Below are 23838 nucleotides of genomic sequence, written 5' to 3'. Positions count from 1 at the left end.
ACTGGTCTGACCAGAGTGGCCCTGAAGGACGCTTCCACTACTACTCTGTCAGATATGACTTTACTGATGGGTTTATTTTCAGACCTTTTCCTAGTAATTCCCAATATTTTTACATTTCTGTAGCCTATGCACATCTCATCCCATCTCTAGTTGGGATGATGGGTTTGTACTTTCCCCAGGATGCCTTTTTAAAAAATTCAGTATTCCACTAAATTACATTATAAATGTTTTAATAACACTGCATATTTGTTTAAAAGATCAGCAGTTTCACATCTGCGCTCCTTAAAATCTCTAATTAATTAAGCCTCAGTGATTTGCTAATTTAAAATTTGTCAATTAAACATAAAACATCTTGCTTTGTCACTTGGACTTTCACTGCATCCTTTCCTAAAACAGGTATCTAGCATCTTAATCAATTTCATCCTCAAACTCCTCTTTAGCTTGCTTTGCATTAAGTAAATTTTGTCAGAATCTGTGCTCTTTTAAGGTTTTTTCTCTTTTGCAGACTCTTCATTTTTTTTAAATGAAGCCTTCCTTATGACTCTTGTGACTGGTTTTCAGCCATACTAGCATGTTCTTAGGACATGTTGTATATGTGTCTTATAATTCATGATACAGTTATGTCAGCCTCAATTACAGTGGCATAAAATAGCCTTTCCATGTTTCCTGAAGGGATATTTTCCAACTCTTGTTTTTTGCTTCCTTTAAATTAATCTCGTAATTTTTGAGAAATCCCATCTTGTTATCTGACTTTCTGAACATCTCCACTCATAGTAGATATAGGTGGGTAGCTGTGTTGCTCTGATTCAACAGAATAAAATTTGAGTCCAGTAGCGCTTTGTTGGTCTTAAAGGTGCTACTGGACTCTAACTTTATGCCACCCATTTAGGTTCACATTTGTTACAGCCTTGGCCACCAGAACAGTATATCATATCCCTCAGCAATCAGAACATAACAAGTGCCTGTTCAAAGAAAAATGATTCCCTTGGATAGCTGCAAATAAAGCAAAACCTTCTGTTATTTCTGTTCTGACTGGCCTACCTGTTCACTTAAATATTTAGACATCATAATCTATATAGGCAAGTTTCTCTAAATTATTAAGATATTGTTACTGAGAAAATGATACAATAAAACCTAAACATTTATTTAGAACAAAAGACCACTGTCGTTTAGCTACCATGATTCAAACCATGCTCAGTGTAGATCATTAAAGCAAAATATAGTCTGTAGATTCTATCGCATGTATATAAGTTTCAAAACATCATGGTTTTGGCATGTTCAAAATGGGCAGAGTTCATGTATCACACATAGAGTTATTAAAAGTCTGTTCCAGTTCTCGCCCCAAACTAGAAACGAATCATGTTTATGACAAGATGCCAAATTAGAGAATGCTTGAATGAACTTCAACAGAAGCAGCACTGAATGCTCCACCAGAAGTTTTATTTAGTTTGAAGACCAAGAAAGAAAGAAAGGCATGAAGAAAAAAAACATTTAGAAAATGTTTCCCGAGAAAGTAGAACCTCTGTTCTTTCAAAACAGGCATTTAGGCCTATATAAAGTTGAACGGTTGCATAAGGATTTATTTCAAGGGTCTCTATGGGGATTTATGTATATTTATATAATGAGCAACACCACCCCAATATGAAATCAAATAAAACCAGCCTCTATAAATCATTCCTTCTCCTTTAAATAGAAATAAAACAAGGTAAAGCTGTGAGTGAATAACTGCTGATGACTCTAGCCTGGAGAGATAAACCTCTTCATATACTGTTCCTTTTGCACTGTATTTAATTGTATAATCTGCCCTGAGTCAGCAAGTAAATGAAGATAAATTACTACTGCATCAAAGGTTTCAACCATAGTTCTTAATCACTACACAAGTGTATTGAATAATAACATCTGAGGATGGTTTTTAAAAGAATTAAATCTATTGCTGGCCACAAGTAAAAATCTAAAATTTAGATTTTTTACATACATACACACACACACCAGGGTTGACAGGGTTCAAACCAGGCACTGTCTCTTGCTAATCTCCAAGCCAAGTTTCAGTTTCAAACTCTCACAAATGTTCTTGCTGGCGGGACCAGAGGTAAAAAATGGATTGAATGCGATGAGGATCTGGCAAGCCACAAAAAATGGAGTGACAGGTGATGCAAAGAACATTTCTCTTGCCGCATACACCCCACCCACCACTGCCAAATTTACTAGGGAATTAATTGTTTCATAGTTCAGGTAGCAGAGGGGCACTATTTGGAATTAGGAGGATGCTTTCTTGAACTTCTTTCCCCCATGCAGTCTTTTATTTTTTTGTTTTGTTTTTAAATTCCCAGATGCTTTGTAGAATCCTCTGTTAACTTCATTCAAAAGAAGGACCTATTTCCCTTGCAGAGGGGAGCCAGGATGATCCACATTGCTAACTACTTTTTTCTGCCACAGCCAATTGCAAAAGAAAGGAGCAAACATTAAACCTTCAGCACACTGTGATTTAAATGCTTTGTTTTGCCCTTTAATATTTTGCATGTTTCTCTCATCCTCCCTTCCCCCCATCCAATGGGCAGTTATTCATAGGCTGCACTTACTGAACACCAGTCACTTGAGAAGTTGAAACTTTCTTGGAAGAAAGACAGCTATGAGCAGTTGTTCACTATTTCAATGAAAATTCTATATGACGGGAACCTCTGTTGTGTTCCAGCAAGGAAATTTTCGGCTGCAGAAGTTAGGAACTACACTTCCATGAAATGAAACAATATTCCTCTGAGTACCAGATATGGGGAAGATTTTTTTTTTTAGTGTGCTATGTTATTTTACATATTAATCTGAAGTTCAGAAAGCAATTACTCCCTGATCTGTTCAGCTTACTCACCGCCCATGTTTTTGTTAACCTGAAGATGGGGGCACTTTGCAATCCAGATACCACAGCCATAAGGGCATGCAGATTATTCAGCTCATACAGTTTCTGAGGATAAAAAAAATTGTTGTAATTAACAGTCAATATATCAGTTTGTTACAATTTAAAGAATCAACACAATTTCATACTTTGCAAAAAGCATGGCATGGTATGCCACAGCACAGGAACTAATCTCACATCAGCAAACTGATAATTTGGAAAAATTAAACCTCCTCAAATTACAAGGAATAAGTGAACAGAAAAGTGTCATGACTATTGGTTATGTCACATTGGTAGGGTTACCAGGTCTCTTCTGGCAATGGGGGGGGGGGATGGGGGTGATATCAGGAGAAACAGAAAGGCCCAAGCCACACATGAAGTGATGTCATATACCAGTGACTTCCAGGTGATGTTCTGGTATTTGGGCAAAAATTCTATGGCAAAACTGGCTTCTACCATAGAGATTTTGCCCAAATATGAGTGTCACCCAGAGGCTGCTGGCATGACGACATCACTTCCTTTGTGATGCTGGCAATGTGCCTAGGCCTTTCTCATTCTACTGATAAGTTCCCCTTGCTGGCCAGGCGATCAGCAGCTGGGGGGCAGGGTCAAGTAGCAGAAATCCATGCCACCAGCAAGGGATCTAGCAACCCTACACCTTGGCCCCATGTGGACCTATAACTTAGCCCGATATGCTTTAATTATCATTATAGAACACTAAGGCATACACACCCTCTCATGGATTGCTGCCTTGTCGTGGCGAGAGGGCTTGCATGGTTCAATGAGGCTGTGGGCTATGCCATGCAGGGCCACCCAAGAGGGACAGGCCACAGCTGAGAACCCAGACAAAATGTGATCCACTGGAGAAGGAAATGGCAACCCACTCCAGTATCCTTGCAAAGAAAACCCCATGAACAGAAACAAAATGCTAAAAGATATGGCACTGGAAAATGAGGCCCTCAGGTCTGAAGGCGCCCAATATGCTACTAGGGAAGAGCGTTCAAGTAACCACAGAAAGAGTGAAGCGGCTGGGCCAAAGCTGAAAGGACACTCAGCTGTGGATGTGTCTGATAGTGAAAGAACAGTCTGATGCTGCAAAGAACAATACTGAACCGGAACGTGAAATGTAAGACCTATGAATCAAGGTAAACTAGATGTGGTCAAACAAGAGATGGCAAGACTGAACATAGACATCTTGGGAATCCGTGAACTAAAATGGACGGGAATGGGTGAATTTAACTCAGAGGATCACTACATCTATTATTGTGGCCAAGAGTCCCGTAGAAGAAATGGTGTGGCCTTTATAGTAAAGTAAGTAAGTAAATTTATTTTTGTATCCCGCCCTCCCCCGCCAAAGGGGGAGAGGGCGGGATACAAAAGAGAGTGAGGAAGGCAGTAATGGGATACAATCTCAAAAATGACAGAATGATCTCGGTCCATATCCAAGGCAAACCATTCAATATCACAGTAAAACAAGTCTATGCCCCAACCACTGATGCAGAAGAGGCTGAAGTGGACCAGTTCTATGAAGATCTACAACACTTTCTAGAAGTACCACCAAAAAAAGATGTCCTCCTCATCATAGGGGTCTGGAATGCCAAAGTAGGAAGTCAAAAGGTGACCGAAACAACTGACAATTTGGCCTTGGATAACAAAATGAAGCCGGGCAAAGGCTAATAGTCTCCTGAGAAACCTGTGTAAAGGTCAAGAAGCAACTGTCAGAACGGGATATGGAGCAACTGATTTACAATAGGAAAAGGAGTTCAGCAAGGATGTATATTGTCACCCTGCCTATTTAATTTATATGCAGAGTACATCATGCAGAATGCTGGCCTGGATGAAGCACAAGCCGGAATTGAGATTGCCGGGAAAAACATCAACAACCTCAGATATGCAGATGACACTTATGGCAGAAAGTGAGGAGGACCTAAAGAACCTCTTGTTGAGGGTGAAAGAGGAGAGCACAAAAGTAGGCTTGAAACTCAATAACAAAAAACCTAAGATCATGGCATCTGGCCCCATCACACCTTGGCAAATAGAAGGGGAAGACATGGAAGTAGTGACAGACTTCACATTTCTGGGATCCAAGATCACTGCAGATGGTGACTGTAGCCATGAAATTAAAAGACGTTTTCTCCTTGGGAGGACAGCTATGGCGAACCTGGGCAGTATAGTAAAAAGTAGAGACATCACCCTGCCAACAAAAGTCCGTGTAGTCAAAGCGATGGTATTCCCAGTAGTAATGTATGGCTGTGAGAGCTGGACTATAAGGAAGGCCAAGCGCAGAAGAATAGATTCTTTTGAGATGTGGTGCTGGAGAAGACTCTTGAGAGACCCTTGGACTGCAAGAAGATCCAATCAATCAGTCCTAAGGGAAATCAATTCAGACTGTTCCCTGGAAGGTCAGATGCTGAAGCTGAAGCTCAAATACTTTGGCCACCAAATGAGAAGGGAGCACTCCCTGGAGAAGATCCTGATGCTAAGAAAGACAGAAGGCAAAAGAAGAAGGGGACGGCAAAAGATGAGATGGCTGGACAGTGATACTGATGTAACAAGCACAAATTTGAGCAGATGTCGGAGAATGGTGGAAGACAGGAGGGCCTGGCATGACTTTGTCCATGGGGTCACAAAGAGTTGGACTCGACTGTGCGACTGAACAACAACAAAGGCATACACATCCACCTTCTTTCCTTCCCCTGCTGCTGCACTTTTAATACTAAACTTGTTTTCCATTATATATGCATTATTTAGCAAGCACTGATGGAAAAGGGGGAGAGAATTAGAGCAGGAAGAAGATGAAGTGATGAGGGGGTAAATCTGATTTCTTCACTTTGGTCAAGATGTTAGGCTTCCACCAGGGCCTTTTCTTGTTCATCATTCAGATGTTAATTCTCTATGTCTAAGATATCACTGGAGGCTAAATTATGGCTGTGTATCTGGAGAAGGATGCTAGCAGATAAACATCAGAATGTTCAAGACAAACTAAAAAGAAACAGGATCGTTGAGCTTTCATTAAAGATTAGGGCCCTGTGGGACCTATTAAAGTTTCACAGGGCCTGTAATATGGAGCTCTTCCATCAGGCGTTTAGTTGAGGCAGCGGACATTTCCTTTATATCTGGCCTCCCCTCCAGTGACCCCAGGTCAGAGTGACCATTTGGGCCCAATTACGTGGATATTTGTCAAGATACAAGTTGGTTTTAATGCTGATATTCTGATTATTTAAGATGCATTTTAATTATTGAATGGTATTTATTCTGTTATTTTATTGTGGGGAGGGCAGGATATAAATGAAATAAAATAAATACATTCTAAAGGCTTCTAGCAATCTTAAATTTCCCAATTAAATTGCAAGGAAATACAGTTAATTTCTATGAGATTTACTTTCAGATAGGCCTTACTTCAACCAGTAGTATAGATGAACTGATCCAATGGAACTTAATAACCATTTCTCTGGATCATATCCAAGGTAGGTAGGCATTGCTACCATTCTGAAAACAAACTGTGAGTGCACACAAAGTACCATCAAGTCACTTTCAATTTACGGCATCCCTATGAATTAATAACCTCCAAAATGTCCTATCATCAACAGCCTTGCTCAGGTCTTGCAAACTGAGGGCCACTGACTGAGTCAATCCATTTCCTGTTGGCTCCTTCTCTTTTCCTGCTGCCTTCAGCTTTTCCTAGCATTATTGTCTTTTCCAGAGATTCTTATCTTCTCATAATGTGACCAAAGTACAATAGCCTCAGTCCGGTCATTTTAGCTTCTAGGAAGCGTACAGGTTTGGTTTGATCTGACTGAAAATATCCTAATCCAGTCCACTTTAGTTCACTAACTAGGAAGACTGTATTGCTTTCTACATTTTCACAACTCTTCCACAGAATCAGGAATTGCTACTTTTTAATATATCTCCATTATAATTAGTTACATATTATATAATTGATAAACACAAATACTTCCTCTTATCACAAGGTAAAAAGAGCCAAATATTTATTGAATGTGTTCCTGAAATTTAATGTTAAATACTCACTATGATAAATCTGAAGAGGGAATTACATACCTTAGCAGTTTTAATGTAGTGGCTCAGAACTTCAGCTCGTATTTTTAATGTCTGTGCATGAAGGATCTCTCTAACGACCCAAAAGCTTACCTAAAAATGAAAGAATCTGTAGTAATGCATACAAACAAACAAAAAAAGACAAAAAAGACGAGAGGAGGTGGTAGTATAAAAGCTTAGAAATGTTGGAACTTATTAACCTTAACTTTCATAATATAAAATCTTTGAAATACCAATTTTAGCCTCTTATTCTGAAAATGCAAATTGTGTCACTAAAATCAAGTTATGTTAATATTATGGTTATAGTTATGATCAAGTTGACAAGGTTCTATGCTCTTTTCACAAGAACAACAAACAAGTTCCTGAATAAGTATGCATGCAGAGAAGTCACAACTGACATTTACCTTGGAAATCTGTTTTGCAGGAAAGCAACACAATAGAACATTCATAGATTTGCAGATTTTACTTTACAACCACTTTTCCACATTAAAAACAGTGGCATAAATTGGATTTAAATGTTTTGCTTGCAAACTAACTCTTGATAGGAGAGACTTAGTTTTGCATGCACACAATACATGGAACTATAGTTATACAGTTAGCAAGACAGTCAACATCTTGTCTATGATGAAAGAAGCTTGGGACTCCCATATAGACTTTTATCTTCTCGGAAAATCCAATTGCTGCTTTTGATAAGTTAACAAATTAATTACACGATTGTTGTTGTTGAATCCTATGCAACAGCAACATGTAACTAGTCTGTAGAAGCTATTTTTGCTGCCTCCTTTGGGAATATGAGATGTGGTGCAAAATGGGTTAACAGAAATCATCAACCCTTTAGAAGCTTGCACAAGATGAAAAACTCATGCAATAGGGGTGTCCAAATTCCCACGCTGTCTGCAGCCGCTTACCCCATGCTGCATCCCAAGCAGCTCTCAGAGGTACCCAGACAAGGGGACTTAAGGGGCTTTAATTAAGGTGAGAAAGGTCAAAGTAACATTGGTAAACTTGGATTTGCTTTTAAAGCTCTGATCCTTCCCAGATATTGCCCTAGTACTCTATCACAGCAGCAACTGGTCTATAAACGGGAAAAGATGCAAAGTTGAATACTATTCTACCACTGAAACTGTAAAGGCTATAATAATCATAAATCCAGTAAACATTAAGATACCAAGTATTTTAAGGTTGCATATTTTGCAAACAGTTTCTCTCATTCTCTTCCCATTCATAAAATGCAATCCTTGCATTCCTGTATATAAACCTAGTGTTTAAGTTATAACAACATTTTGAGGAGGAAAGGAAAGAATCTTGCAGGTCTAAGGAATTGTGAAATATACTGAAGAAGATGAGGTGGTAAAAAGGGAGGATTCAAGCAGCTGAAACCTAATAGGACAAGACAGTTGAGTGCTTCTATAAATACCTTAGCCATATAGAACTCTAAATAAAACTATCTGGCTTTTTATTCACCATCCCTCTAAAGGAACTGTTTACCTAGTCCACCACAGGGGGAGGTTTTACAGCTCTACATCTGTTTATACATAATACTGCAAAGGAATCCAAATCCAAACAATAAAAATTTCTTCAAGTATATTAGAAGCAGGAAACCCAGCCAGGGAGGCAGTGGGGCCCCTGGATGACCAAGGAGTAAAAGGATTACTGAAGGAGGATAGGGAAATGGCTAAGAAGCTGAATGCATTTTTTGCCTCCGTCTTCACTGTGGAAGATGAGAAGTGTTTGCCCGCTCCAGAACCACTTATTTTGGAAGGGGTGTTGAAAGACTTGAGTCAGATTGAAGTGACAAGAGAGGAGGTCCTACAACTGACTGACAAACTAAAATCTAATAAATCATCAGGTCCGGATGGCATACATCCAAGAGTTCTGAAAGAACTCAAAGTTGAACTTGTGGATCTCCTGATAAAAATCTGCAATCTTTCATTGAAATCTGCCTCCGTACCTGAGGACTGGAAGGTAGCAAATGTCACCCCCATCTTTAAAAAGGGTTCCAGAGGAGATCCGGGAAATTACAGGCCAGTCAGTCTGACTTCAATACCGGGAAAGTTGGTAGAAACCATTATCAAGGACAGAATGAATAGGCACATTGATGAACATGAGTTATTGAGGAAGACTCAGCATAAGTTCTGTAAGGGAAGATCTTGCCTCGCTAACCTGTTACATTTCTTTGAGGGGGTGAACAAACATGTGGACAAAGGAGACCCGATAGATGTTGTTTACCTTGACTTCCAGAAAGCTTTCGATAAAGTTTCTCATCAAAGGCTCCTTAGTGAGCTTGAGAGAAATGGAGTAAAAGGACAGGTCCTCTTGTGGATCAAAAACTGGCTAATTAATAGGAAGCAGAGAGTGAGTATCAATGGGCAGTCTTCGCAGTGCAGGATGGTAAGCAGTGGGGTGCCGCAGGGCTCAGTACTGGGTCCTATGCTCTTTAACTTGTTCATAAATGATTTGGAGTTGAGAGTAAGCAGTGAAGTGGCCAAGTTTGCAGATGACACTAAATTGTTCAGGGTGGTGAGAACCAGAGAGGATTGTGAGGCACTCCAAAGGGATCTGTTGAGGCTGGGTGAGTGGGCGTTAATGTGGCAGATGAGGTTCAGTGTGGCCAAGTGCAATGTAATGCACATTGGGGCCAAAAATCCCAGCTACAAATACAAGCTGATGGGGTATGAACTGGCAGAGACTGACCAAGAGAGAGATCTTGGGGTTGTGGTAGATAACTCACTGAAAATGTCAAGGCAGTGTGCGATTGCAATAAAAAAGGCCAACACCATGCTGGGAATTATTAGGAAGGGAATTGAAAACTAATCAGCCAGTATCATAATGTCCCTGTATAAATCGATGGTGCGGTCTCATTTGGAATACTGTGTACAATTCTGGTCACCGCACCTCAAAAAGGATATTATAGCATTGAAAAAAGTGCAGAAAAGGGCAACTAGAATGATTAAAGGTTTGGAACACTTTCCCTATGAAGAAAGGTTAAAACGCTTGGGGCTCTTTAGCTTGGAGAAACGTCGACTGCGGGGTGACATGATAGAGGTTTACAAGACTATGCATGGGATGGAGAAAGTAGAGAAAGACGTACTTTTCTCCCTTTCTCACAATACAAGAACTCGTGGGCATTCAATGAAATTGCTGAGCAATCAGGTTAAAATGGATAAAAGTACTTCTTCACCCAAAGGGTGATTAACATGTGGAATTTACAGCCACAGGAAGTGGTGGCGGCTACAAGCATAGCCAGCTTCAAGAGGGGTTTAGATAAAAATATGAAGCACAGGTCCATCAGTGGCTATTAGCCACAGTGTGTGTGTGTGTGTATTTTGGCCACTGTGTGACACAGATGGTTGGGACTGGATGGGCCATTGGCCTGATCCAACGTAGCATAAGAACATAAGAGAAGCTAACTATGAAATTATTTCCACACCCAGAGTGGCTCGAACTTTTTTCTGCCAGGAAGCATACACACAGACAGAAATAGAGCCATCAGCCTACTGTGAAAGCACAGTCACCACTCTGATACATGAGCACACCTCTCCCTGAGATTCATAGATGTAGAACAATGACCAGTCAGCACTTATATTGGCAAATCAACGGTATAGACATGGGATCTGCCATGGCTCCAGAGGTGGCAAATTTATATATGAGTGTTTTTGAACAAAGAACATACATTCTTTTAAAAATCCATTTTAGAGTTATATTACAAAATGGTGGCATCATATTGATGACACTTGTGTATTATGGACGACAACCTTAGATTAATTACAAACACCCAGTCCTTGGCTTGACAACAGAGATATGAATTTAAAATCTGAATTACATGCAGATAAAAAACAGATCAACTTTTTATACATTATGGTTTCCAGGGATGATAAGCAACCATGTTTGTACAGAAAACCAAATGACAAAACATTCCTTCCTCAGATATGACAACCACTACCCATCACATATGAGAAGTAATCTACCTTTTAGTTAGTTTCTCAGAATTAGGAGAAATTGTACAAGATTACAGGATTTTCAAAGGAAGGCATCAATATAGCAGGAAAAATTTGCATACAAAGGATACCCACAGCAAGTTCTACAAATATCTCTTACCAATGCTAAAGATAGAAGGAAGATTCTAAGAAAAAGACTGACCTTGGGAGGGTTGTATGTAGTCTGACTTACAATTCTATAAGCCTAGCCTTGAAAAAAGCATTTACAGGAATTGGAACATATTGGAAAATATTCCAGAGTATAAAAGATCTACTGTTATTTATTTTTTAAAAAATTAGCTAGTTTGAAAGCTCTCCTAGTACACAGCAACACTCCCATGGCAGAGTATACAAGCTATTCTACCAGGTTCCAGCCCTCCATTGGGACACTTTCCTTTGTGGGTATTGCTCTTTTTACTAAAATATAAAACCTATGAAATATTCCACCAATCCAATTGACATTCCTGACGATAACTATATTATCTTAAAAAATTCGCAACATGCAGTATCGATCATGTGGTTTATGCAGTATCATATTAGAATCTGGATAGCTTTTATCTCCATTGCAATCCAAAAACTACTCATGGACTGCTCAGATACAGTTTGAATTCTTCAGTTATCTTAATATTGCATTTTTGCTTTTCAGCCAAACAGACTCCCAATGCTGCTCACAGGAATAAAAGAAAACTACACTCAAATGCAATATACATATATCTGGTAAGGGAATTCTCAGTTGAGCTAATCCTAGCACAATGGAGCTGCTTCCTACTCTTCCCAATGCCCCATCAATTGCAGGTGAACCCCGCAGGGAAGGGGTTCTTAGCTGGAACTGAATCCAAGAACAATAAAGGAGTGCTAAACAGGGATGGGAACAGGGAAAGTGAAGTTCAGTTCATTTGCAAATCACAAACTCTCATGACCTTTTAGCTGCCAAATGAACCTGTTCAGTTAATAACATGGCAGAACGCTCCCCAATGTACTAGACACACCAAACTCACAAGGGATCTCTGGCTGACTCTCCTGTATCTGCCCTCCAAGTTTGGTGAGGAATAGATTTATGGGGTCCGAGTTAGGGCCTATCAAAGAAGGTGCCCCCAGGAAAGTGCTTTCTGGGGAAATGAAAGGTAAACATTTTGACAGACACAAGTTCAGCTGTATCATAGGCGTAAAGTATGATACAGCCCCCCTGGATTTTATCACTCGGGGCTAAGCCCCCACTGGGCAATCAACACAGGACTTGGGGCTTCAAAGGCACAAATGGATTTTTCCCTCTGAGCTTCAAAGTCAGTGAATGACTTCATGAATGACTTAATGACTTTACAACCCAAGCACAGCTCCTTAGAAATGCTAATTGAGCTTCTGCTTCTCTTGCCTTGAAAGTCCCATGTGGTGGAAAAGACGATGAACCAATCAGCCTTGGATAGGGCAGCAATTGTCAAGATAATTGTCAAGATACAGCAGCAATTATCAAGATAATAGTGAGATTCCTCCCCCCCACCCCACTTTTAATGCACCAACAGTCAGACTGCAGGCTCTCTTTGGTGGACAGTGTTCCCTCTAAGTTGAGTTAGCCTGAGCTAGCTCACAGATTTTTAGCCTCCAGCTCACACATTTTTGTCTGAGCTCAGTCAAAATGGCCCTAGAGCACAATAATTTATGCAGTAGCTCACAACTTTAATGCCAGTAGCTCACAAAGTAGAGTTTTTGCTCTCAAGACTGCAGCTTAGAGGGAACATTGGTGGTGGATTCAAAATACTTGCTTGATTCCAATTTACATTTGGGGGGAAAGTGAGATTGAGTGTGGCCATGAAGATCAGAGGCCTTTAAGAACAAAATCTGAGGCCAGTGGCACCTTTAAGAACCAACCAAGTTTTATTCTGGGCATCAGCTTTTGTGTGCATGTACACTGTTTCATTTACATTGCGCACACACTTATTTTATTTGACATTAGTCTTTTTTTGCTATTAATCATTGATCTTATTTATTGTTTTGCTGCTGTTGGTTTTATGATGTGAGCCATCCTGAGCCCATTTTGTGGGTAGGGCAGAATATGTTGAATACATGAAATGAAAGTTTGATTTCTGAGTATAAGTGAAAATTGAATGATTTAGGTGTCAAGCCCCAGTATCAGCAGCAGCTGTAAACTGTAGCATATACTGAACCCAACATATAGTCGGTGACAGCCAGTTTGGTGCAGTAGCTAAGTGTGCAGACTCTTATTTGGGAGAACCAGGTTTGATTCTCCACTCCTCCACTTGCAGCTGCTGGAATGGCCTTGGGTCAATCATCACTTTTGTAGGAGTTGTCCTTGAAAGGGCAGCTGCTGTAAGAGCTCTCTTAGCCCAACCTACCTCACAGGGTGTCTGTTGGGGGGGTGGGGAAGGTAAAGGAGATTGTGCTTCAGGGTCATCAGAAAACAGCGGGGGGGGGGGGAGGAAATGTTCCCCTAAAGCTTTTCTGTATTGCCTTTTACTGTCAAATTTGTGACCATTAATTTGTCCTATGCACATGATATGTATATTTGCAGATCTTAAAGTGACTATTCTAAAAGTGAATTTCAAAAACAGGACACAGCATGAGACCTCTGAGATACCACTATAACCACTGGCCAACTCCCACCTTTTTCTGGGTTTGGCCCTGTCCATGGGCATTGTTTTTGGGGGGGGGGGGTGCTCCCTAAATTTATGGGGAGGGAGCTTCTCCATAAATTCACAGGTAGTGATAATGGAGGTCCCTCCCTGTGATGTCACTGGCTCCTCCCTATGATGTCACTGGATCAAATGTCTCTGGCTGGGCCCCAGCCCCGCCCCGCCTGCCCCCCCTGAAGAAACTGAAAAGTCTATGCCCCTGCAGTGTATAGAACAGATCCTGTGCAAGCTAGAGACATCAAAGTCACAGGGGACCTCCTCTGGATGTTCCTGTACATGCTGTCCAAGTTATGTTGCTTTGAAGTTTGGTAAACATCTTGACAGAGTGAAGACCATCTGTCTGGAAATGTATCCATGCAAACTACCACAAACAGCTTGAAAGTTCATGCCAGTTGACCCACCACAAACTTCAGTTTACAAACCACGAACTGGCCAAAATACCAGTTTGGGCCTATCCCTAGTGGTAAACCACTTCCTTCTAAACTCTAAAATAGTGGTAATGGGAAGCTCATAAGTCCTTGATTTATAACAACTTTTAATAGTAAGGCCAAGGAGAAATCTTAAAAATCAGATTATGTCTTGTGATGTATCTTTTTTCTTTTCCTCAGCCCTTACAGATCCATCACCATGTATTACTAGCCAGGATATCCAGGTGTCTTACACTTAACTGTATAACTCTGTAAAAAGTGCTTCCAGAAAGCACCAATTTGAAAGTCCATATTATGCCTAAATATTCAACCATAAAGGGCCTTTTTTTCCATGAAAAGCTCAAAAGCCTTGGTTAAATAAACTTGTTCACAAATGCAATATCTTTAAATGAGGCATTCTCCATCAATAACTAATTTTCTGTATTTGCATTGGATATACCATTGGACATAAAATGATTTTGACTCTCAGTGCTCAGTCTGAGCACAAGTTTAGGAACAGCAAGCATCTGCTGACCAACTGATTTAAGTTTCAGCTGCAGAATTCCCACTGATCAGCCAGTGTTAACATTCGGGGTTCAAATAAGCTCCATAAATCCTGACAAGCCTCTGAAAATGAGTAATAAGATTACAAGAGCAGATAACACCATTTTCATCACAAGCATCATTTCCATAAGAGGTTTTAGAAGATGGTATATATTTCAGAAGCCCTGACATAAACAAGCTACACAAAAAAATACCAGTTAGATGGAACATACATATTGCTGTAACATCGGAGCAACATAAATTCTGAAGGCAGGTCAGTAGTGAAAGGCCTTTGTGATGGCACTGCAGGCAAGGCATAATGATCTCTCTTCCACCATGTGTCACCACATATTCCCTCTCACTATTCAGTTTCTTGAGCTCTATTTGGTGTCATTTCAGACATGACTTGAGGGATCTATCTGGGCAATAAGGATCCCTGTAGCATGGTGACCCCACTGAAGTTTTAGAACAGTGTTTCACTCATTAGATAATGCCTAGGAGAATGCAGAAGCAGAGTATCCACAGGGATGGAATTCTAGCAGGAGCTCATTTGCATATCAGGCCACACACCCCTGATGTAGCCAATCCTCCAAGTACTTACAAAAAAGAGCTTTGTAAACTCTTGGAGGATTGGCTACATCAGGGGTGTGTGGCCTAAAATGCAAGGGAGCTCCTGCTAGAATTCCACCCCTGAGTATCCATATTTATTAGATCCCTTGATGCCATTCTATGAGAAACATTTCCTTTGAGGAATTTAAATATTGCATGCATGGCATGAGTTATTTTTCTTGATGTTCATTTGATCTGAGAAGAACTTTGGTCCCAATTTTACATACCTTCCATAATTTTAAAATAAAAGGCTATAGCATCACTTCATGGTCATATTGTCCACAGACTATGAAGATGGGTGTCTGGATTACACAAACATGGAGATCATCATCATTTCTATCAACTTCAGACACCAAGACTTTTCTTCAAAAATTGGAGCTGAAGCACACAACGTGTGCAGCTGACATTCAGATCTTTCTTTACATTATACCCCCATACCTCCCTCTCCAGGTTTACAGTTAAATTATTCACCTGAGGGCAGCATGTGCAGATGAGAAAGGAGTTACAAAATTAGCTGCTAGAATCCTCCCTATAGTCAACAGTATACTTCACAATACCCCTGTTGCTTCCAAAATTCAGAATGCTTTTACTAAAAGCCATCTGTAAGCTATTTACTATTCTCAACTTGCCAGGAGTGGACAGAAATTTTATTTTCTTTTTAATTTGGAAGAATATATACTGGATCACATAAATTTAGAAACACTGCTAAAGGAGAGTAGCTTTATTGTAAAAAATGGTTTATTAGAACCAGTTAATAGTCACTGCGTTTACAATTTATCATTATGAGATATTCCAGCAGAATTTACAGCCTTTTGCATTGATTGCTGAAGTTAAAAAACCCCCACAAAATTTCTGGTGCCCAGGTTGCAACATTATGGTTGCAAAAGCGTGATTCAGGCCCCCCTCCCAATTATTTTACTTTTAACTTGCACAAACGAAGGGGAGAAACTTTTCCAGCTGGAGTTTGTGCCTATTAAGACATTGTTATAATTAAGGGGAAATTGTTGGTTGTAGGAGAGGGTGAAGGTCCCAGAAAGAATGATTTTAAAAAGAAGAGATTGGATTTATACCCCACCCTTCACTTGGAGTCTCAGAGTGGCTGACAATTTCCTTCCCCCCCCCCCCCCGCTCCCCACAACAGACACCCTGTGAGATAGGTGGGCCTGAGAGAGCTCTGGCAAAAGCTGCTCTCGAGAGAAAAGCATTTGGATGTGGAGGAGTGGGGAATCAAACCCAGTTCTCCTAGATAAGAGTCAGACCACTTAACCACCACACCAAACTGGCTCTCAGGCTAAAATTTCATTAAAGGATTAAGAATGAGATAAGACTGAATAATTAAAAGTATAAATTGTTCATCACATATTGATAAGTAGCACAAGCAAAACTGTATGAAACCTGAAATACCTATTTGCAAGCCAAGTCATTAATGAGAGTCAGAATAAACGCCTACTTGAATAAGGTATGACCAGGGCCCCTTTTCAACTATTTATGTTGTTCTGGGAGCTTTACCCATTAGGTCTTCAAACCAAGCATTAAAATACCATAAAACTCAACTTCATCCCTATCTCTGTTCCCCATCCCACCTGGTTACGTAAAATACCATCCCTGCAATAAAGCAGCTAATCTTATTCACTGAAGGGGAGAACTGGTGGAAGAAGGAAAGACAAACAGGTAGGTTGGGGTTAATACTAACGAGTCTACCCAATCTGAGCTTGATTGGACAAACCAGATGAACAAAACTCAGCCATTTAAATTGTGCCAAAAATTATTCCCCCTGGGGCTATGGAAAAACTACAGTAACTGTTTTCAGATATGTCCGTTTTGATGTGCTTCTTTTAATTAAGTGTAGTGGCGGAAAGTGCTCTCAAATTATATCTGATTTATGGCAGCCCTGTAGGGTTTTCAAGACAACAGACATTCAGAGGTGACTTTGCCACTGCCTGCCTCTGTATAGCGACTTTGGGCTTCCTTGGTGGTCTCCCATCCAATACTCCCTCTAAGCTATGGCACCTTGTGAGCAAAAATTCTACTGTGTGAGCTACTGACATTAAAGTTGTGGCCTACTACAGAAACAAGTTCACTCTGGGGTCATTTTTCCTGAGCTAAGACAAAAATGTGTTAGCCAGAGGCCAAAAAAAACTGAGGTAGCTCACACTCACTCAGCTTAGAGGGAGCACTACTCCCATCCAAATAGTAACTGACCCAGCTTAGCTTCCAAGATGTGACTAGATCAGGTTAGCCTGAACCAAATAGGTCAAGGTTTAGTCACTTCTTCTCTATTTTGCTTTTTAAACCAACTTACTTAGTTTCAGATAAACTATTGTATTTGCGCCTCTGTTCCTGATAACTGTTAGCCTCTGGGGTTAAAAACAATCCAAACAGTGGTGCAGCAGGCATGAAATTCTAGCCAGTAGCATGCAAGCATCTCTTTCTCAGCTGCAGGCTTGTTACATTGTTCATGAACCCAAGTTTAGAGATTAAATTCAAAGTATGTACATGTGTACAAGCAACCGTGAGTAAAGATAGTTCACAAGATACTTCCAACATATGGTTTACATTATGAAAGAAGCTCTGTGCTGAGTTTTCCAACCAAATGTTTATATTCATCACTTGAAACTTGTAAGTAAAAGGTGACACTTCATTATAAGGTGATTGTTATGTATTTCTTGCAGATGTGATATTATGAAATGAAAAAATAGAAATGAGAGGGCAGGGATACCAAGCTTGACAACAGAGTTCCCTCTCTGAAGTTTAAGTAGGCCTATGCATCTGCAATAACTGCAATTATTTGGAGACCCCATGTATAAGGTACTATTGTCCTCCTTGGAAAAAATGGCATGCTATAAGCCAGCCAGACAAATACTAGCTTCCAAACAAGCTTGAAAGAACAGGCACTTGACATAGAGGATGATGACAAAATAAATGGCTACTAACATTATGTTAACCAACCTTTCTCCTATGGCAGTATAACTGATGACGAAGCAAAACGTGATAGCAGAAGTTATAACAACATTTGGAGGATGAACTACTTCACATTATACACTGGGTAAAAAATTCTAACACAGAGACCTGAATCCCACAACACATAAAAGCTAACTAACCACTGGCATAATTATGAATAGGGATGTGCATACAGGTAAAACTGAGTAAAAAATGTATCTGATAAATACCATATTGGTATTTTTCGGGTATATCTGGCATTTTAAATATATTCAGGAATTTTCCAGGATTCTGAAAAAATGTTCCCAAAAATCCTGGAAACAGCTGGGATTAACCAGAAAGAGTGAGAGCCAGTGTTTCTTTCTCCCCCCCCCCCCCACCCTTCAGTTTTTCTTTGTTTCTGTGCCTCCAGTCCCAGGAGCTTCTACAACTTGCCAGGCTGCTGTCAAGCTTCAAGGGGTTTTTTTTGTTTTCACCTTTGATGTAGTTGCTTTGCTTGGATTTGTTCTACTGTGATTTTCCACTCTGATATTAGTGCTGTTGAATTTGCACTTCCACAAAGGCAGTGGGGTTCTGCTGGGCTTCTGCACATTGCAACTGATTCTGCAAGGTTGCAAAAATACCACCTCCCATCTTGAGCTTCCAATGCAGAGATTCTCTGCTTTGACATTAGCCCTGTTGAGATTACACTGCCACAGTACTACTGAGTTCTGTTAAGCTTCTCCACATTGCAATTGGTTCTGCTGGGCCTGCAATAGTGTCCACCCACTTTGTTTCCACTGCACAGATTCTCCAATTTGACATTGATCTTGTTGAACTTGCACCGGCCACAGAGGCACTGTGCTCCAATCTGCAAAAGACAGAAGAGACCCCCTCACTTCTGCAGGAGTATACAGCATACCTTGCAGTTATGGACAAATTTACATCGGGACCACACAACGTAGCATCCAGACAAGAATAAAAGAACATGAAAGACACTGCAGACCTGGCCAACCTGAAAAATCAGCAGTGGCTGAACATAGCCTAACTCAAACAGGACACAGTATCTTATTCCAGGATACTGTAATGCTAACGTCCAATTACCATGTTAGATTACACAGAGAGGCCACTGAAATCCATAAACACACACAATTTCAACAGGAAGGAAGTAAGTTTAAAAATGAATAGGGCATGGCTTCCAGTCCTGAAAAACACAAAATGCTCTACAGTTTACAACAGCACTACAGATGAGATTAGAATTAGGGTTTGTATAATCTTTCGGGATCAAGTGCCGTGTTCTACTGGAGAAAGTTTTCCTTCCAGACATTTTGTTCTCAGCTGCGGAGAACATCCTCAGTGGCGTTGCAGCCGGAGCAGGCGCTCAGACCTTCTTGGCTGCTGTGCATTGAGAGATTAGAATTTCAATAGCCAATCCATATACAAAAGAACCCCCTCAGGTAAACTCCTCCATCAGCATGTCACAGCCCAGGAAGCACCCACAAGATAATGGCTCAGCCCTACTACACCTGCCTGAGTAGATATAAATTACTTGTCAACCAACTTCTTCTCAATTTGACCCAGAGAGAACTCCAGTTTTTCTCGGTTACACCTCTGAGGATGCCAGTCACAGTTGCTGGCAAAATGTCAGGTCTCAAAATGCCAAGACCACAGCCACACGGCCCAGAAAATCTACAACAACCAATTATTCCAAAAACATCAGAGAACACAGGTAGCAAATTTTACTTCTTATTGAAAACCAGTAAAAAGACCACCAACTCTGAAGGAGATCAGGGAGAACTGGATAGAATGCCAACTGCCCCCTAGCAGGTTGCACAAAACCAAGGCTGGACTCCCAAATTGCAACCTCCGGGTCTCAAGAAGACGAATGCTTCCTTTCTTCCCAGTCAAGAAATGTGTTATTTTCTGACTTTATTGGGGGGGGGGGGAATCAGAAATATATTCCCTCCTCCTCACAGCCACAACCTTTGCTCAAAATGAGAAAGCAGGAAAGCATATTATGTCCCCGCTGTTTGAGATCTGTCTAACCCACTGTTAGCACTGATCACAGATCTGTTCCTATGACTCCTCTGCCCCCATGTACACTGTTCCTCCAACCAGAAAGGAGTAAATAAATGGTAGTCATTCCATTCTAAAAACTTTATTTCTTAGTGTTAACAGATATTGCCTAGCTGTTAAGTTCCCATGATTCAATCAACAGCTAGTTTGCCCATCATAACAGATTCTTATTTAAAAGAACAGCCTTAAACTTCCATCACAGAAGTTATTTCCATATTTCATAAAGAGCAATCACATGGCCTCAATAACTGAAGCCTAACCCAATGCTTTTCTGCAAGGAAAAAAGTGCAGAAGTACTGCTAATATATTCAAGTTATCATCAGCTACTAGGGCTTCATTACTTACAAATGACCTTAACCAAGATAATGTTAGCACACAGCTGTCGGGGAGGAGGTATGAAAAATGCTTCCGTCAAAATCACGGCAACATAATGAAAATAAATGTTAAGATATTATTCTTTAAAATTCATGCAAATGGCATGCTTTGATGCATGCAGTTAGGGCTCTATAAACAGAATGGAAACTTACATGGTTGAATCTTCTCGTAAAGGCAACTGCATTTGGAGCAGAGCTATATTTCTCCTTTTTATTCCAACCACAGCTTGACAGCTCCTGGACAAAAAGTGAGAAATAGCTTCAGACTGATATAACTGTTTATCTCCATCGAGCTTAATGCCACTGCACATATTTCTAAACATGAGACCAGTTCTCTTTTATCACTGAAGTCAAAACATAAAACTGAGAAGAATGTAAGAAGCAGTGATTAAACTGCTTTTGTTGGATAGAAATGAGAGTCCTGGAGTCTTTTTCTATTAAAGTTTGATGTGCTTAAATTCAGCCTACGACTTTAGCAATACAAGAAACTTCAGGCAGGAAAGCACACATATACATGGTATAGGTCCATTTATGAAACTAGGCAACAAATGTCAGCCTTGCTTCTTCACATTTCTGTACTTTACTTCTTAACCCACCCACCCCCCACCCCCCCCCCCCCACTTTTGCACTGTATTTAAGCAAAGGCTGCACGCAAAGGACCTCATATTCTGATAGACTTTATTACTGTTCTTTGGGACAGATAGAAACTTCAGAGCACTGTTTATTGGAATCTGGTACCTTCTGCAATACTAGGGATTTGTGGATCACTCCTCCTTTCTGTGATAATGAGAAGATGTTAACATCAGAAAAGGTTAAGTAACTCTTGGCAGGCATGGACTTAGAGGAGTTACACTGGCTGTAACAAAATTCTTTGTTCACATAATTAATGGATCTCAAGCATGATAACTAGTTGGATATTTAAATTACTTGCTGTTGTTGGGTTTTATTTTTTTAATCTAGTACGACACTGCTCAAAGCCTATAGGCAAAATGAGCAGTATCTTTAAAATATTTATGCAAACACAGTCTCTTCTGATTCGCAGCACCAGAAACTAAAAGCACAAATGCTCGCTGTTTATGTCCAGCCTGTGTATACTACTTAATGATCCCATGTGTCTCAAGTTGGAATGCTTTTAATTTGGTTAATTATGTGTTTTAATCTATTTTACTTTTGTTTACCGGATTACTGCTTGCCTTTGCTGGCTTAAATCAAAGGAGATAAGGTGAGGCAAAAAATGTCTAAAATAAACTAAACATTTAAAATTAATAGTTACTGAGACATGACATTCTAATTCTAACCATCAGCTCACTAAGAAACTCTCTACAGCAGGGGTCCCAACCCCCAGGTACCAGTCCATGGCCTGTTAGCAACCGGGCCATGAGTTGTATAATTATTTCACTATATATTACAATGTAATAATAGAAATAAAATGCACAATTGTACCATCTCAAAACCACCACCACCACCACCCCCGGTCCATGGAAAAATTGTCTTCCACAAAACCAGTCCCTGGTCCCAAAAAGGTTGGGGACCGCTACTCCACAGGACCTCTGCTCAAAGCATCAGCACTGATGTCTAAATAGAACACTGACTGCCTAAGAAATGCAGGTTCAAAATGAGTGTGTGCACACAAGTGCATAATCTGGTGTCTACGTTCAACATAAGAATCCAGGATCCAATCCACAGTGATATGATTATTTATGAATTTAAAAATAAAGTGAATTAAGTTGAATGTGGGCTTTTGTAAGGAAATAAAAGCAGTGGATATGGGAGTCACAAGGTTCCCCCATCCTGAACAAGATACTGATAACTAACACCAGCTCTGTTTCAGAATTGTGGGTATGAAACTAAGAGTGATTCTGCACTCATGTTGGTCCGGGGCGGGCTTCCATTTTGGGGCGGAGCAAGCTGGCAATTTTGCAGCAGTTGCTCTGCGCCAGCATTTTGCGCGGGGCAAACCCATGATTTGCCCCACCGCAGTGCAAACTGTTTTTTCAGGTTTACACTGCAATGGGGCAAATAACGGGTTTTTGCCAACAATTTTTTTTACCTAGATGGGACAGATGTATTGGCAGCTTAGTTTCTCACATTTTTTAAAAAATATTTAAACTGAACTAATACTTCCCTAATAGATAAACCCTTGGTTATCACAGATGTTTAGATTCACAGAATCAAGAATGTTTCCCTCTTATTCAAGCTGATATGGGAAAATACAAAAGCTTCAAAAGATTTTATCTGCAGCTGGTATGCAGGTGAGCCCCTAAGATTAAAAAGGCTAGAAATCTGGACTATATATATATATATATATATAACCATTACTGGCACAAGCCTACATCTAACAGTTCGTTTTTCAGTCATATTGATAACACAAGATGACAACATTTTAAAGCCAACTATCTAAAAACCATTAAAGGTGGACAACAAATTCACTGAACAATAATTTTTAGTTCCAGAATGTGCACGTGGATTGACATCAAAAGAAAGCCAGAACTTATTTTATACAAAAATCAAAGTGTTTCACAAAAACACACTTACCTCTGGTTGAATAGCTTTAAATACCGGGATATCCATTAGTGTTATCTGGCCCTAAAAAAAAAACAAAGATGTAGTATAATTTCCTTTGAGGTTGGCTTTTTTTTACATATTATAAACATGTAATCAGAATGAGGATGTTCCAGCCCATGTCCTAACACTGAAGCTGTCACAACTGGATAAGGGAGGGATGAGGATAAGCCCATAATGGAACTGAACCATTCATACCTATGTTTGCTGTGATAATGGGTGACAGGAAATCAAAAAAGCAAAATGTAACTCAAATTATGGCACAATTAAAGGATATTGTCCTTGGCTATCTTAAATTTTGTCTACGAACAATGTGTGAAGCCTCAAACTGGATTTGATGCACAGCATAGGAAGGAAACACACCCCATGCCTCACATCTTCCCAATCCAAAATACACCCCCCCACACACACACTGTATGAGCAACTATTTGCTTATAACTTGGATATTTTCTCTAGTGCATTATAAATATATAGCATAGATTTGGAAGCTCCATTGCTTAATTTCTACCACATTCTGCTGCAGGAAGGGATGATTTGGAGTTTCTTCAGAGGATCTAAAAATTGTAAGGGAAATTAGCAATAATGATACAAAGCAGTTATGAATTGATAGCAAAAGACAAAAAAAATCAAGAAACTACAGAATGTGGTGGGAATTAAGCAATGGAACATCCAACTGGTACCTGCGCTATTTATTAGCAACTAGAAAAGCTCCAGAAAGTTTTCTTGAGGCAATTGGGCAACAAAAATGTTGAGATTCATCTCTACCAATCTAGGAATCAA

The 23838-nt window shown here is 40.0% G+C and overlaps 1 protein-coding gene across 2 annotated transcripts in view; it reads right to left on the bottom strand.

Annotated features, from left to right (window-relative positions):
* Positions 1–23838, bottom strand: part of RALGPS2 (Ral GEF with PH domain and SH3 binding motif 2) — a 136678-nt gene that overhangs the window by 67867 nt on the left and 44973 nt on the right. For both annotated transcript variants that reach the window (XM_060232494.1, XM_060232495.1), the window contains exons 4-7: positions 23032–23082; positions 20650–20733; positions 6947–7036; positions 2864–2956 (exon numbers count right to left, since the gene is read on the bottom strand). In XM_060232494.1, coding sequence (XP_060088477.1) covers positions 2864–2956; positions 6947–7036; positions 20650–20733; positions 23032–23082 — 318 coding nt within the window. The remainder of the gene's footprint in view (positions 1–2863; positions 2957–6946; positions 7037–20649; positions 20734–23031; positions 23083–23838) is intronic.

This window comes from Heteronotia binoei, chromosome 2, assembly GCF_032191835.1.
Source record: "Heteronotia binoei isolate CCM8104 ecotype False Entrance Well chromosome 2, APGP_CSIRO_Hbin_v1, whole genome shotgun sequence".
Lineage (NCBI taxonomy): Eukaryota > Metazoa > Chordata > Lepidosauria > Squamata > Gekkonidae > Heteronotia > Heteronotia binoei.
The sequence above is the reverse complement of the archived record's forward strand: the minus strand, read 5'-3'. Positions and strand labels throughout refer to the sequence as shown.